At 38.4% G+C, this 15951-nt stretch overlaps 1 protein-coding gene across 1 annotated transcript; it reads left to right on the forward strand.

Moving 5' to 3' along the window:
• Positions 1-10005: 10005 nt before the first annotated feature.
• On the forward strand, positions 10006-15214 carry LOC103447772 (calcium-transporting ATPase 1, endoplasmic reticulum-type-like). The gene is made up of 8 exons (XM_008386976.4): positions 10006-11830; positions 12072-12141; positions 12232-12353; positions 12885-13166; positions 13291-13668; positions 13917-14026; positions 14171-14399; positions 14538-15214. The coding sequence occupies exons 1-8, from the start codon at positions 10370-10372 to the stop codon at positions 15120-15122; spliced, it is 3237 nt and encodes a 1078-aa protein (XP_008385198.2). The 5' UTR covers positions 10006-10369; the 3' UTR covers positions 15123-15214.
• The last annotated feature ends 737 nt before the right edge of the window (positions 15215-15951 follow it).

A 15951-nucleotide genomic window follows, 5' to 3' on the forward strand; every position in this document is an offset into this window, starting at 1 on the left:
GGGTTGCAGCAGATAGGGGGAAGAAGAGGAAATAAGATGAAGATGGGGGAGAAGAGAGAGGGCGCCTGGGGGTAAGGGGTAAGGGACAAAGTTTTGTTTTTTTTTTTTTGTTTTTTTTTTTGTTTTTTTCTGGGTTGCAGTAGTAGGAAGAAGATGAAGGAAGATGAAGATGGGGGGAGAAGAGATAGGGCGCATGGGGGAAGTTTCGTTTGGTTTTTTTTTTAACCTTTCTTTATTATTTTAATATTTAATATTTAAAAAATATTAAATGATTTTTTTTTAGTTTTTAATAATTTTTTAATAGAAAGTGGGTCCCGAATCAAGCCATGTCAGCAATTAACTAAGAAATTAACAGAAAAACTGACGGAGGTATGACATTGGCACAAATTCGTAAGATGAGGTATGACATTGTCAATTTTAAAAGATGAGGTATGAAAGTGTCGTGACACTAATAGTTGAGGTAGTTTTTTGTACTTTACCCAAAAAAAAATTATTGATAGTTGCATCACCTCTTCAGCATGCCGTCAAATTGTGGGCTCCAAATAATGGAAATGCCCATGTGTCCGAGATTGACATTTTTTGGCCATTCTAGAAGTTGAATTGAGCTTTACGCATCCTTGCCAGATCCTCTTTGTGAAGATTTTAGAAAATTTTCAATCAAATTCGCTCATTGTATATTGTGTGGTCAATTTTCGTCAGGTACTGTTTATATTTAATTTTAAATAAAAAAATTTACAATGATTTCTGACCACACGATGTACAATTAGCGGATGTGATTTGAGGATCCCTAGTTCAACATCAGAATTGCTTCAAGGGGATTTCTTCTATGAACTTTAATTTGTTGACTTTTTTGTATTTTAGGTAGGATCCCTAATTGATTGTAATTTCGTGTATTCTCATGTAATCACTTGTAATTAGTTCTCTTTCCATTTATGTTAGGGTTGTAAACCTATAAGTACCTTTTATTGAGAAGAATATAATATCATTCAAAGCATTCTCTTCTTGGCATCAGAGCTAGGTCGGAAAAAAAGAGAGGAAAAAACCCTAGCTGCGATAGCGCTGTTGTCATTGATACCCTCTCTGAATTCGAAACGAATAGCGAGCGACGCCGTCGTTGCTGACTCGAATTCGTCGAATCGTTTCACTATCCGTTGTGTGATACGACATACCAATTGGCCTGTTTGCTTCTGATTTGATCTGAAGCCATGAAGGATTGCATATATTGTCGCCTAAACAACTTGTGTTGTTGCACCGTACCCGACTCGAGGTTTGACGACCCACGAACTAGGAATTGTTGTCTGAACCACTAAGCCACAGCGAACCCCGACCTACAGCTGCACTGCTGCAACACCGAGCTTTGATTCATATTTTGTCAGCCGCGAAGAACCCACTATCACTGCTGCTCCATTCTGATTTGAATTGCTGCTATTCTCCTCCCTGGATTCTTGAACCACCATACCACCGCTGCTGTTTAGGAAGGAAGAAGAAAAGTTGAAGAAAGGAAGAAGGAAAAAAATTTGAAAGAAGAAAGCTTGCTGACTGAATCGTGTTTGACTGAAGAATAGGAAAAAAGAAGAAAGCTTGCTGGTTGAAGAAAAGAAAAAAACAAAAGAAAAAAGGAAAAGGGGAATCAAAAGTCCACGTGAGTGAAGACTTGGCTGGTTGAATTAGGCAATATTTTTTTCTTTCTTCGGCCATCTTGATTGCAGCGAAGCTTGGGCTTGATTTATTTGGCTTGGGCTTTATCAATTAGTTACTCACGTGCACCCAGAGCAATGGTAGGCCGCACTTGTGGGACCAATCGTGACCGGTTCAAGTCGTGTGCATTAGTTGCCGAAGCTAAGGTAGATTCTAACCATACAGGTAATGATGGTAAGGCTTTAAAAATTTCTGCATCTGTTATGAATAGTACATGGATAATTGATTTTGGTGCTACTGAACATATGACTTGTGATTCTAGACAGGTCCAAACCCTAAAACCATCCACCAATACTATAGTTAGTGTTGCCAATGGTAATGTTGTCCCCATTATTGGGGAAGGTGATGTCTCTCTCTTTGATACCCTGGATCTTGACTCCGTACTTATTGTTCCTTCCCTTGACTATAATTTATTATCTGTTGCTCAAATAACTGTTGCCCTACATTGCCTTGTTATTTTTTGGCCTTCCTTTTGTGTTTTTAAGGACATTCGGACTCGTAAGATGATTGGTTATGGTATTTGGAAGGGAAAGCTCTACTACTTGGAGCTGACATCGAACAGTTCTTGAAATTTGAGTCAAGCTCTTGCCGTGGAAGGATCTTATGGGGAGAGGGATAAATCTTCGAGGGTTTGGTTATGGCATCGTCGACTTGGACATGCTTCTTTCGACTATTTACGAAGGTTGTTTCCTAGCCTATTTGTTAAGCATGATGTTTCTAGCTTTAAATGTGGTGTTTGTGAAATGGCTAAAAGTCATTGTACTTCATTTCCGTCCAATATGAATAAAAGTTCTGTTCAATTTATGATAATTCATTCTGATGTTTGGGGGCCATCTAAAACTGCTACGTTTGGTGGTGCTCATTGGTTCGTTACTTTTATTGATGATTGAACACGTATGACTTGGGTATGTTTGATGAAGTTCAAAAGTGAAGTTCCTTCTTTGTTTCAGCAGTTTTATAAAATGGTACAAGTACAATATAAGTCCCACATACAGGTTCTCAGGAGTGATAATGGCGGTGAATATGTTAACTCTGACCTTCGTGCCTTTCTTGATCATCATGGCATTGTTCATCAAACCACGTGCCCATATACTCCACAACAAAATGGGGTTGCAGAACGCAAGAACTGTCATCTTTTGGAGGTTGTTCGTGCTTCTTTGCTCAAGGCTCATCTCCTGTTATCCTATTGGGGATAAGCCCTCACCTCAGCTGCGTATCTCATTAATTGAGTTCCATCCCGATCCGTTGATTTTCAAACACCACTCCAGGCTCTCTCCTCACACGTTGATGCTCCTGCAGTCCCTAATCTTCCACCTCATGTGTTTGGCTGTGTAACCTTCGTTCATCTTCATAAACAGCAGAGTAGTAAACTTGAACCTCGGGCCTTATAGTGTGTGTTTGTGGGGTATGCCTCAAATCAGAAGGGATATCGTTGTTATCACCCTCCGACGAAAAAGTTGTTTGTCACTATGGATGTTGCCTTTCATGAAAATGATATGTACTTTGCCAGTCCTGAGTCTTCACTTCAGGGGGAGAATCAAACAGAAGTTCAAACTCTTGACTATACTATTCCGGAGACAGATAGTATGAATGAATTGGAGGTAAGTGGTAATGTCTTGGAGACAAGTGGTGATCATTCACATGGAAACAAAGTTGAAAACTTTGAAAGTAACGAGTTGACTGCACTAGATAACTCATAGCCTTCATCTCCGCCTGATAGTTCACTGCCAGTTTCCTCAATAACAGACAACTCTGTGTCGCCAACTACCTCACAATCGATTTCACCGCCCTTGAGCCTTAATAACCATAATCAATCGCCTTCAATCCCGGATGCACCATTACCACGTCGTCTCCCTGACCGTGTAAACCGAGGTATTTCTAAACCTACTTATGAAGCTGACCCTAAATACAAAACCAGGTATCCAATGAATAAGCCTAACCCTGAATCCAATGTGCTATACCCGTTAACTAATTATGTGTCGACCAGTCACCTATCAGAATCAAATAAGTCATTTGTGTATCAATTATCTACTATATCTATTCCTAACAGTGTGCAGGAAGCTTTAGCTGATCCACGTTGGTAAGCAACAATGAATGAAGAGTTAAGGTCTTTGAAGAAGAATGCTACCTAGGAGATCACAGACTTGCCAGCTGATAAGAAACCTGTGGGATGTAAATGGGTTTATACTGTGAACTATAAAGCTGATGGGATGGTGAATCGCTTCAAGGCAAGACTGGTAGTAAAAGGATACACCCAAAAATATGGAATTGACTATACAGATACATTTGCTCATGTGGCCAAGACAACACCGTTCGTGTTTTATTGTCCTTGGCTGCAAATCTTGATTAGCCTTTACAGTAGTTTGATGTGAAGAATGCCTTTTTGCATGGAGATTTGACAGAAAAGATTTATATGGATCTTTCACTTGGATGTAATTCTCAAGATAAATACAAAAGAAAGGTGTGCAGGTTGAAGAAATCCTTGTATGGCTTGAAGCAGTCTCCTCGAGCATGGTTTGGAAGATTCACAAAATTTATGAGAGCATTTGGTTACAGACAAAGTAACTCCGATCATACTTTGTTTCTGAAAAGATAGAATGGGAAGCTTACTGCACTTATTTGTGTATGTAGACGATATGGTGGTAACAGGTAATGATCCGGAAGAACGTGCGGCCTTGTAAAGATACCTGTCTACAGAATTTGAAATGAAAGACCTTGGATCCCTGAAATATGTTTTAGGGATTGAGGTGTCGAGAAGTAGTTCTAGAAATTTCTTGTCTCAAAGGAAGTATATTATTGATTTGTTGCACGAAACTGGCATGTCATCTTGTCAGCCAGTAGCTACACCATTAGAAGAAAGATTGAAACTGAGTGTTGATTCTAATCAAGTACCAGTTGACAAAGAAAGATATCAAAGGTTAGTAGGCCGTTTGATGTATTTGGCACACACAAGACTGGACCTTGCTTATGCCTTAAGTGTAGTGAGTCAATACGTGCATGATCCTGGAGAACAACATATGAATGCCGTGATGAGAATATTGCGATATTTGAAGGGAAGTCCGAGCAAAGGAATTTTGTTTAAAAGGAATAATCACTTTAGCGTTGAAAGTTATACTGATGCAGACTGGGCAGGTTCAATTGACGATAGGCGTTTAACATCAGGTTACTTTACGTTTGTTGGGGGTAACTTGGTTACATGGAGAAGTAAGAAATAGAATGTGGTTGCCCGTTCCAGTGTAGAAGCCGAATACAGAGGTATGGCTTTGGGAATTTGTGAAATTTTGTGGCTTAAATTTCTATTAAGCGATTTGGGTATATAACATGATTAGCCCATGAAATTATTTGTGATAATAAAGCTGCCCGTGACATCGCACATAATTCGGTACAACATGATAGAACAAAGCATGTTGAAGTTGATCGGTTTTTCATCAAAGAAAAATTGGAAGGGAAAATAATTGAAGTACCGGCGATAAGAACAGAAGATCAGTTGGCATATATCCTCACAAAAGCTGTTTCAAGTCACAAGTTTTCAAGTTTCTTACACAAGTTGGGTATAAGAGACATATATGCACCAACTTAAGGGGGAGTGTTGACTTTTTTGTATTTTAGGTAGGATCCCTAATTGATTGTAATTCCGTGTATTCTCATGTAATCACTTGTAATTAGTTCTCTTTCCATTTATGTTAGGGTTGTAAGCCTATAAGTACCTCTTATTGAGAAGAATATAATATCATTCAAAGCACTCTTCTTGGTTGTTCTTGATATTTATATATTTTGTATTCATGTTGTGTAATTAAGTTCATAGCTGGGGAATTCGATGTAGCCTTGCGAACTTACTCTATGCTATTAAGTTAAAGTATTCAAATTACTAATATGTATTCTTGTTTCATTCACTGATTTTATAGTATAAGTTGTTTGTTAATCTTAATGTTTGATCACCATTAGGGCTGCTTATGAATTATTTGATCAAGGTTATAGTGCACATCATGCTTAACTTGGTGGACATGTGAATGAATGAAGAAACTGATATGCATACATCATGCCATGTGATTTCTTTGGTTCTTTGAAGTTTTCTTGTTCTTAATGGATTCTTGCTTGCTAATCTAAGTTGAACATGAGGATCCGGCAAGAAACCTCATTTGCAAATGCCCTTTGGTTGGAGACCTTTTTGTTCAATTTTGGGCCAAATATTTAAAAACTTTTTAGTTAAAATGGTCTATGAGATTAACAAAACTATTCATTTTGGTTTTTGAGATTTGAAATCAATAGAAGTGGTCCATGAGTTTGTCCATCATTAATCATTTTGATTCTTCTGTGAAAAATTTCCATTAAATAAATATAAAATGGTAAAAATACCCTAAATTTTTGTCATATCATTTTGGCTCATGTTCATTAAATTGAGAACATTTTTGTCATTTTGGTCCTGATTTAACAAAATGCTCACAGAAGGACCAAAATGAGGAGTTTTGCAATTTTGACTAAAATGCCTTGCTAAAATGCCCTTGGTTGAAGATGACTTTATATGAAAATGTGCACTTTTGCTGACCACTTACAATATATTTCCATATGCATTTATTGCCGTTAATGAGTGTGATTCAATCTATCTACTACATAAATTTTAGCATATGCAAATCTATTTTTTTTTCTTTAACTTCTTTGTAAATCAAAACTCCCTCACGTTTGAAACATAACACTAATACCCCTTGAGGTTTTAGTCCACTTTCACATAACCCGTTTCAGACAAAGTTGCCCTCATTATTAATTAATTTTTTTAAATGAAAAATCATTTGAATAAGTAGAATAAAAATCCAAATTAATCTTACATTAAACAATAAAAACAAATTAAAGAAATATCATAATCTTTCTTCCTCTACCATGAACTCGGATGTTCTCCGAAATTCGGCATTAAAAAGTTCAAGGTTTCCAACGACAACTTGCATTTCGTGAGGAAGGTTCTTGGGAATTTGGCGGTTTTCATATTTTTTATGGCGGTAAGTGAGGCCAAACTTGTGGAGAGGCTGATTGATCGAAAAACTGAAATAAATGAGTGGCTTCTTGTGAGGACGGCGAGGGAGTTGGTAAAGCATGTTAAGAATTTCCATTATGTCGTGGTGAATGCAGAGGGGAGGCCTAAACCCTATATTGATTTTTAAAAAGGTTTTTTTATTTTATTTTTTAAAGTAATTGAAAATGAGGGAAAATTTGTCTTTAAGAAAATATTTCAAGGTGATGTCAGCCCTAAAGGGGTTATGTGAAAGTAAATTAGAACCTCAAGATGTGTTAGTATTATGTTTCAAACATGAGAGGATTTTATGAAAACATGATAACTTGAGGGGACGAATATAAATTATCCATCTTCGTAAAAAAATGTTCTTTTTTACATCTTTTAGTGATGTATCCTGCTTGTAAGATCTCACATCGTCCAGGGGTGAGGATTTTGTAAGCCTTATATGTATATTCCCATCTCTACCTAGCAGGATGTCTTTTGGGAGCTCACTGGCTTCGGGTTCCATCGGAACTCCGAAGTTAAGCAAGTTCGCGCGAGAGCAATCCTATGATGGGTGACCCACTGCGAAGTTCTTGTGTGAGTTCCCAGAAATAAAACCGTGAGGGCGTGGTCGGGGCCCAAAACGGACAATATCATGCTACGATGGAGTCGAGTTCGAGATGTGGTGGGGGCCCAGGTCGGGATGTGACACCGCTAGTCAAAGAATTTTTTTTTAAATAATATCTTTAATTTACATCTCTCCTAATTAGAGAACAAATTTCACTTACATATTTTAAAAATGTAAAATCAAATATATATATAAAACGTTATTCTTATTATCTATTTGTCTCATCATTTCCACAATTTTTCTAATAGAGATAGCTTCACATGTATTGGTTGATCCTACCTTTATTACAAAGATGATACAAATAAATGATATGTGTAATATTACTTAATCTGTATATGATTTTTGCAGCTCAAATTTCGAGATGACTTAAAATCATGGGAATGTTGTATATAATTCGAAACGAAAACCAAAAAGAGAGCAACATTTCACTTCCTTCTTATTAGAGTGGACCCCATCATTCCAATGTACGAAGTTAGAAACTTTTTTAGTGGGATCCACCTTCATACTTTAAGAAAAAAAATTATTTATAGTTGCATTACCTTTTCAGCATGCCGTCAAATTGTACTCCAAAAAATGGAAATGCCCATGTGCCCGAGATTGACACTTTTTGGCCATCCTAGATGCTGAATTGAGCCCTAAAATACGGCCGGATCCTTTTCCTGGGATATGTGAGATTTCGTGATTATGTCATTTTATCGTAAATCGTACGATTAGTTTTCGTTAGGTACTATTTATTTTAAAATTTAAATTTTAAATAATTTCTGACCGCACAATGTATTATGAACGAACACGATTACTGGATCTCCCAGATCCCAAAAAAAAGAATCCAGCGAGAATCCTTTTCCCCAAAACTATGCTTGCAAATGCCTTTTGGTTGGAGACCTTTTTGTTCAATTTTGGGGCAAATATTTAAATGCTTTTTATCTAAAATGGTCCATAAGATTAGCATAACTCTTCGTTTGGTTTTTGAGATTTGAAATCGATAAACGTGGTCCCGAGTTTGTCCATCATCAATCATTTTGATTATTCTGTAAAAAATTTCCATTAAATAAATATACAATGACAAAAACACTCTCAATTTTTATCATATCATTTTGGCCCATTGTTCATTAAATTGAGACACATTTTTGTCATTTTGATCCTTATTTAACATAATACTCACAGAGGGACCAAAATGATTGATGATTAACAAACTCAATTACTACTTTTATTAATTTCAAATCTCAGTGACCAAAGTGAAGAGTTATGCATATCTCATGATCCATTTTAATAAAAAGCCTTGCTAAAATGCTCTTGGTTGAGATGACTTTATATGAAAGTGTGCACTTTTCCTGACCACTTACAATATATTTCCATCTACATTTACTGCCGTTAATGAGTGTGGTTCAATCTATCTACTACATAAATTTTAGCATATGCAAATCTATTTTTTTTCTTTAACTTCTTTGTAAATCAAAACTCCCTCACGTTTTAAATATAACACTAATACCCCTTGAAGTTTTAGTTCACTGTCACATAACCCCTTTAGGACAAAGTTGCCCTCATTGTTAATTATATATATATATATATTTTTTTTAAATGAAAAATCATTTGAATAGTAGCAGAATAAAAAAAATTAAAGAAATATCATAATCTTTCTTCCTCTACCATGAACTCAGATCTTCTCTGGAATTCGGCATAAAAAAAGTTCAAGGTTTCCAACGACAACTTGCATTTCGTGAGAAAGATTCTTGGGAATTTGGCGGTTTTCATATTTTTTATGGCGGTAAGTGAGGCCAAACTTGTTGGAGAGGTTGATTGATCGAAAAACTGAGATGAAGGAGTAGCTTCTTGTGAGGACGGCGAGGGAGGAGGTGAAGCATGTTAAGAATTTCCATTATGTTGTGGTGAATGCGGAGGGGAGGCCTAAACCCGATATTGATTTTTAAGAAGGTTTTTTATTTTATTTTCTGAAGTAATTAAAAATGAGGGAAAATTTGTCTTTAAGAAAATATTTCAAGGTGATGTCAACCCTAAAAGGGTTATGGGAAAGTAAATTAGAACCTCAAGATGTGTTAGTATTATGTTTCAAATATGAGAGGATCTTGTAAAAAACATGATAAACTTGAGGGGATGTTAGTTTAAGTAACCCGAATATAAATTATCCATCTTCATCAAAAAATATTCTTTTTTACATCTTTTAGTGATGTATCCCGCTAGTCAAAGAATTAAAACAAAAAAATCTTTAATTTACGTCTCTCCTAATTAGAGTAAAATTTTCACTTACATATTTTTAAAATGTAAAATCAAATATATATATAAAAAACGCTATTCTTATTATCTATTTGTCTCATTATTTCTACCATCTTTTTAATAGAGATAGCCCGATATGTATTAATTGGCCCTACCTCTATTAGATAAATGATACAAATTATGGTACAAATAGATGATGTGTGTAGTATTACTTAATGTGTGTATGATTTTTGCAGCTCAAATTTGGAGATGACTTAAAAACTTAGGGAATGTTGTATATAGTTCGGAAGGAAAACAAAAGTGGTGTGATATCCACACACCCATTTTTACTTCTCCCACACCTTTTTAGTTTTTGGTTGTCGGATCGGATAAATTGAAGAAGATCAACGGACATAAATTAACAATGGGTGTGTGAAAAGTAAAAATGAGTGTGTGGATAGCACACCTCAAACAAAAAAGAGAGCAACATTTAACTTCCTTCTGATTAGAGTGGACCCCATCATTCGAATGACGTGGAGCGACCTCGTCGGCTGTAGAGGGGGAATCTCTCTGCTCCCGCCAACACTGAAACTGAATTTCAGTTCTCACCTCTCTCAAGAGAAGCTCCGCTTGAATCGCTCTTGAGATTCCCGATCGTGTGACACAAACAAACACATGAGACAAGAGAGAAAAATAATCACATTTGCTGTTTGAAAAGTCCAAATTTCCAAATTTCAGTTAGTCACACTCGCCGACGGAACCTCCACTTTTTCTTACTCTGTTTTTCTTTTCTCTCCCAATTTTCTCAGCTCCCAAACAGAAAGAAAGCTACAGTTTTCCAGGTGATGAAGCGTGATCACATTGCCAGAAGGAAAAAGAAACTCGATCCCATGGGGAAAGGAGGGCAGAACTACGGGAAGGGAGAGAGTCCGAATCCGATTCCGATTCCGAAAGCCGATCACTCTTTCCCGGCGTGGTCGAGAGACGCCAAGGAATGCGAGGACGCGTTCCGGGTGAGTCGCGACTCGGGCTTGTCCTCCGAGGAAGTCGACAACCGGCGGAAGGTGTACGGATGGAACGAGCTGGAGAAGCACGAGGACCAGTCGATGTGGAAGCTGTTGCTGGACCAGCTGAGCGACACGCTGGTGCGGATTCTGCTGGCGGCGGCGATCATCTCGTTTGTCCTGGCCTGGTTCGACGGCGAGGAGGAGAAGGAGATCACGGCGTTTGTGGAGCCGCTGGTGATTTTCCTGATCCTGATCGTGAATGCAATCGTCGGGATTTGGCAGGAGAGCAACGCGGAGAAGGCGCTGGAGGCGTTGAAGGAGATTCAGTCAGAGCAGGCGGCGGTAATTAGGGATGGACGGAAGGTGTCGAATCTGTCGGCGAAGGAGCTGGTTCCGGGGGATATTGTGGAGCTGAGAGTTGGGGATAAGGTGCCGGCGGATATGAGGGTTTTGAACTTGGTGAGCTCGACGTTTAGGGTTGAGCAGGGGTCTTTGACAGGAGAGAGTGAGGCAGTGAGCAAGAGCGTGAAGGCGGTTTCAGAGAATTCGGATATTCAAGGGAAGAAATGTATGGTTTTTGCAGGGACGACTGTGGTGAATGGGCATTGTGTTTGTTTGGTGACGCAGATTGGGATGAGGACTGAGATTGGGCAAGTGCATTCTCAGATTCAAGAAGCTTCGCAATGCGAGAACGATACCCCGCTGAAGAAGAAGCTGAATGAGTTTGGGGAGATTTTGACTATGATCATTGGAGTTATTTGTGCAATTGTTTGGCTCATCAATGTCAAGTACTTTCTCAGTTGGGAGATTGTTGATGGTTTGCCAACCAACTTTCAATTCTCGTTCGAGAAGTGTACTTATTACTTCAAGATTGCTGTGGCATTGGCTGTGGCAGCCATTCCTGAAGGCTTGCCTGCCGTGATCACGACTTGTTTGGCGCTTGGAACACGAAGGATGGCTCAGAAGAATGCACTTGTTAGGAAGTTGCCGAGTGTTGAGACTCTCGGGTGCACTACTGTGATTTGTTCTGATAAAACTGGTACTCTGACTACCAATCAGATGGCTGTGGCAAAGCTTGTGGCTATTGGTTCGAGGCCTGGTACTCTTCGAGCCTTCGATGTGGAAGGAACCACCTACAACCCTTTCGATGGGAAAATACAGGACTGGCCGCCAGCTGGTGATATGGATACCAATGTTCAAACGATAGCCAAAATCGCTGCTGTGTGTAATGATGCTGGTGTTGAGTTATCTGGGAGTCATTATGTTGCCAACGGGATGCCCACCGAGGCAGCTTTGAAGGTGAATTTGCAATTTAAGTATATATATCTGCTCTTTATTTGTCTGAAATTTGAATTGTTGTAGTTTGCATAGATTACATGAAATCGCGGAAATACCACAACATTTAATATAAAACTGTGTGGTTGTTTTGGGTTCCTTATGTGAAATTTTCGAGAGTATCTTAAACATGTGTTGGGAGGTTTCTTATAAAGATCGATGTGTTCTTTTTGTTGTTGGTCATGAACTTTGTGGTTTGTTTCAGGTTCTGGTTGAGAAGATGGGAGTACCTGAAGTATTAAATACTTGTTTCTCCTCAGTTGGAGATCTACTACGTATGTAACTGATTGTTAAGTCATTTGGTATTTCATGATTTTTTTCTTGGGCATAAAGTTTCATGTTCTTTTCCCCTAATCACATTGAAGGTTGTTCTCAACTATGGAATGACATTGACCGGCGAATTGCAACACTGGAGTTTGACCGTGATCGCAAATCCATGAGTGTTATTGTGAATTCGGGCTCGGGAAAAAACTTACTTTTTGTTAAGGTACATTGCCTGATATATCTGATTTGGTAAGTTTCTGGTATTTTTCTTAATACTCTCTATGTTGCTTACTCAGAGCTATACTTGATCCGGCTCTTATCCCATTGCATACACAGCAGAATAGAATTGATTTTGTTGCTGGTATCAAATGATTAACTCGCACATAGAGTAGAAAGCTGAATGAAATCACCTATTTTTTTTGCCTCAAGGGCTTACACATATATTACACCTGATGTGAGTTTCCGAAGTTTTCTGGTTACACTGCTACATCCTGTTTGCATGCGTGAAGCTAAATCTTTGGTTTCGACAGTTCTTGGTATATATTTTGTTCTGTTCCTTTCCTCCTCAAAATGTTCATCTTCCTAATTGTCTCACATGAGAAGGTAATATTTCTCCATGTAAACTATCAAATTTCACGTCCAAGAATCAAGAGTTGGTTTGCTTGTCAATGATATTGAGTATGCCAGCCCATTCTCCTTTTTTGTAATGGAAAACTTTACGAATTGATTTCTGATTGACTTAAAACCTGTGTAGGGTGCAGTTGAAAATGTATTGGAACGGAGCTCGTCCATTCAGTTGGTTGACGGCTCCATTGTAGAATTGGATCAAAAAATAAGGGATCTTATCTTGGGCACCCTTAATGAAATGTCAAGTAATGCATTACGTTGTTTGGGGTTCGCATACAAGGACGACCTCCCAGAGTTTGCAATGTACAATGGTGATGAAGATCATCCAGCTCATCAGCTTTTACTCAATCCTTCCAATTATTCTTCAATTGAGAATAAACTTGTTTTTGTTGGCATGGTCGGGCTAAGGGTGAGTGTTCCTCTTTATTTATTTTTCTTGCAAATCTGCTAAACTCTGCTGTCCCCTTTTCATTTGCTGATAGAAATTTGAAAGTTCTGACAAACTTTCTTCACGTAATTGTAAAATGTTGAAGGATCCTCCGCGAAAAGAGGTCCGTCAAGCCATTGAGGACTGCAAAGCTGCCGGAATCCGTGTTATGGTTATTACAGGAGACAACAAGAATACGGCTGAAGCTATTTGCCGTGAAATAGGTGTATTTAAACCTTCAGAAGATATTAGTTTGAAAAGCTTAACAGGAAAAGAATTCATCGATCACCATGACCAGAAAAGTTATTTAAGACAAAGTGGAGGACTGTTGTTCTCTAGGGCTGAGCCAAGGCATAAACAAGAGATAGTGAGGCTGCTCAAGGAAGACGGTGAAGTGGTTGCAATGACTGGTGATGGAGTGAATGATGCACCTGCCTTGAAGTTGGCTGATATTGGGATTGCAATGGGCATCGCTGGGACAGAGGTATAGTAATGACGATTCCTCTATGTTTACTTATTTTTGTTTAATCCAGTATGCTGAATCTTTCTGTGATCATGACAGAGACCACGTAGTTTGTCTGCACACGCATTGCATAATGCTCATCATGAATCCATGACTGTCGAGCAAGACTTATCGAATAGCGTTTTCATCAGTTAATTTACTTGTTGCTAATGCTCATCATAATCCATGTTTATTTTATGTATTCATCACTCTTGGTCCACTTGTTCCAGGTTGCCAAGGAAGCCTCTGATATGGTATTAGCAGATGACAATTTTAGCACTATAGTTGCTGCTGTCGGAGAAGGCAGGTCTATTTACAACAACATGAAGGCTTTTATCAGGTTTGATTCTTCTCCAGTGAAGCGTGTCAAGCTATGTTCATCTATTAATGGAAGGCCTTAGTTTCTGTGTTAATGCACATCCTGCTGTCGAATCTCATTTTTAACTTTGCATATGATCAGCTGTTGTTCCCTGTTTCTTTGCAGGTACATGATCTCCTCAAACATTGGCGAAGTTGCATCCATTTTTCTGACAGCCGCCTTGGGTATTCCAGAAGGGATGATCCCAGTTCAGCTTCTCTGGGTCAATCTGGTCACTGATGGACCCCCAGCAACAGCTTTGGGATTCAATCCACCAGACAAAGACATAATGGAGAAGCCCCCTAGAAGAAGCAACGAGTCATTGATCACTCCTTGGATCTTATTCCGTTATCTGGTACGACAACTACATAAACATTTGGTCATCAAAGAACCAGATTTCAGACAATTTAGTAATATTTGTGCTAACATCGAATTCATTGCGTAACCTACTCAATAATCTGACAAAATCCGAAATCCTTTTGACCTGTTGCAGGTAATCGGGCTCTACGTCGGGACAGCAACAGTTGGGGTGTTCATTATTTGGTACACTCATTCCTCATTTTTGGGCATCGACCTTAGCCAAGACGGCCATAGTCTAGTGACCTACTCTCAACTTGCAAACTGGGGCAAGTGCCCTTCCTGGGAAGGATTCTCACCATCTAACTTCACAGCCGGATCCCAGGTGTTCACTTTCGACACCAATCCATGCGAATATTTCCACACTGGAAAAATCAAAGCCTCAACTCTCTCCCTCTCCGTCTTGGTTGCCATCGAGATGTTCAACTCCCTCAATGCACTATCTGAGGACGGAAGCCTCTTGACAATGCCTCCCTGGGTCAATCCGTGGCTCCTTCTAGCCATGTCCGTGTCATTCGGCTTGCACTTTCTGATCCTCTACATCCCGTTCCTTGCGAATGTGTTCAGCATTGTCCCTCTCAGCCTGAACGAATGGCTCTTGGTTCTGGCTGCCGCGCTTCCGGTGATCTTGATCGATGAGATTCTCAAGTTTGTGGGAAGATGTACGAGTAAGTTGCCGGATTCTCCTACTATCGACAGATCTAAGCAAAAAGCAGAGTGAGCGCCAAGAAGCCTCGGATTTATTAGTTAGAATTGTAATGGACTTTATAAAAACAACTTTGCTAATACAAATTTGGACTGCATTCCACATGATTTTTCGGACATTCTGCGTTATTTCAGTATTGTCAGATTTTTTATAATTTAATTAAATAAATTTCAGAAATAAAACAACATAAATGAGGTAAAAATTAAAATAGAGGTGAATAAGCAAAAACTTCTAGCATTTGCTTAACAAAAACAATATAATTCAAGCAAATATATTGTTGCCTGCTGTCAGTTTTGCATTTTTTATTACTCTTTAATGGCTCAAAATTGAGCTATTTGTAAACAATTAAAAGGATTAAATTATAGTAATGGTATCTCAACTTTAATTAAATTGGAGCAATAGTCCTTCAACTAAAATTCCATCATCAGTGGTCCTTCAACTCATAAAAATATGTAGTTTGCTCCGAATTAAGTCTGATAGATTGTTTTTAATTCACCATAGATTGTTTTTATATATCGTATTTAGATCTTTTGCAGAAGTTTTAATTTACAAGATCACTAGTACTTTTAGTATATAACACTATTAAGTTTTAGCAAAGCTACATGAAATTCAAAATAATATTTGACTGATGTCCAAAATCAAACAAAAATTGTAAATTGCGTGAAGCACGCGTGATTTGAAAAAAAAGAAAAGAGTGCAATGCAAGACACCTATCTCTAGTGGGGCGTAGCGCCGTGCAAGAGCGATAAATTCCAACAACCAACATGGATAAATACATTTAAGTCGCGTGTAGTGCGCCCTTTCACACAGGCAAAAGTGCGTGTAGAAAGATTAGTTTGTTTCT

Source organism: Malus domestica, chromosome 11 (assembly GCF_042453785.1).
Source record: "Malus domestica chromosome 11, GDT2T_hap1".
Lineage (NCBI taxonomy): Eukaryota > Viridiplantae > Streptophyta > Magnoliopsida > Rosales > Rosaceae > Malus > Malus domestica.

Bases quoted from the DNA above. Each gene is read 5' to 3' on its own strand.
- LOC103447772 (XM_008386976.4), top strand. From the start codon at position 10,370: ATGAAGCGTGATCACATTGCCAGAAGGAAAAAGAAACTCGATCCCATG. The intron at 11,831-12,071 runs GTGAATTTGCAA...GGTTTGTTTCAG, and splicing joins CCACCGAGGCAGCTTTGAAG to GTTCTGGTTGAGAAGATGGG. The intron at 14,400-14,537 runs GTACGACAACTA...GACCTGTTGCAG, and splicing joins GGATCTTATTCCGTTATCTG to GTAATCGGGCTCTACGTCGG.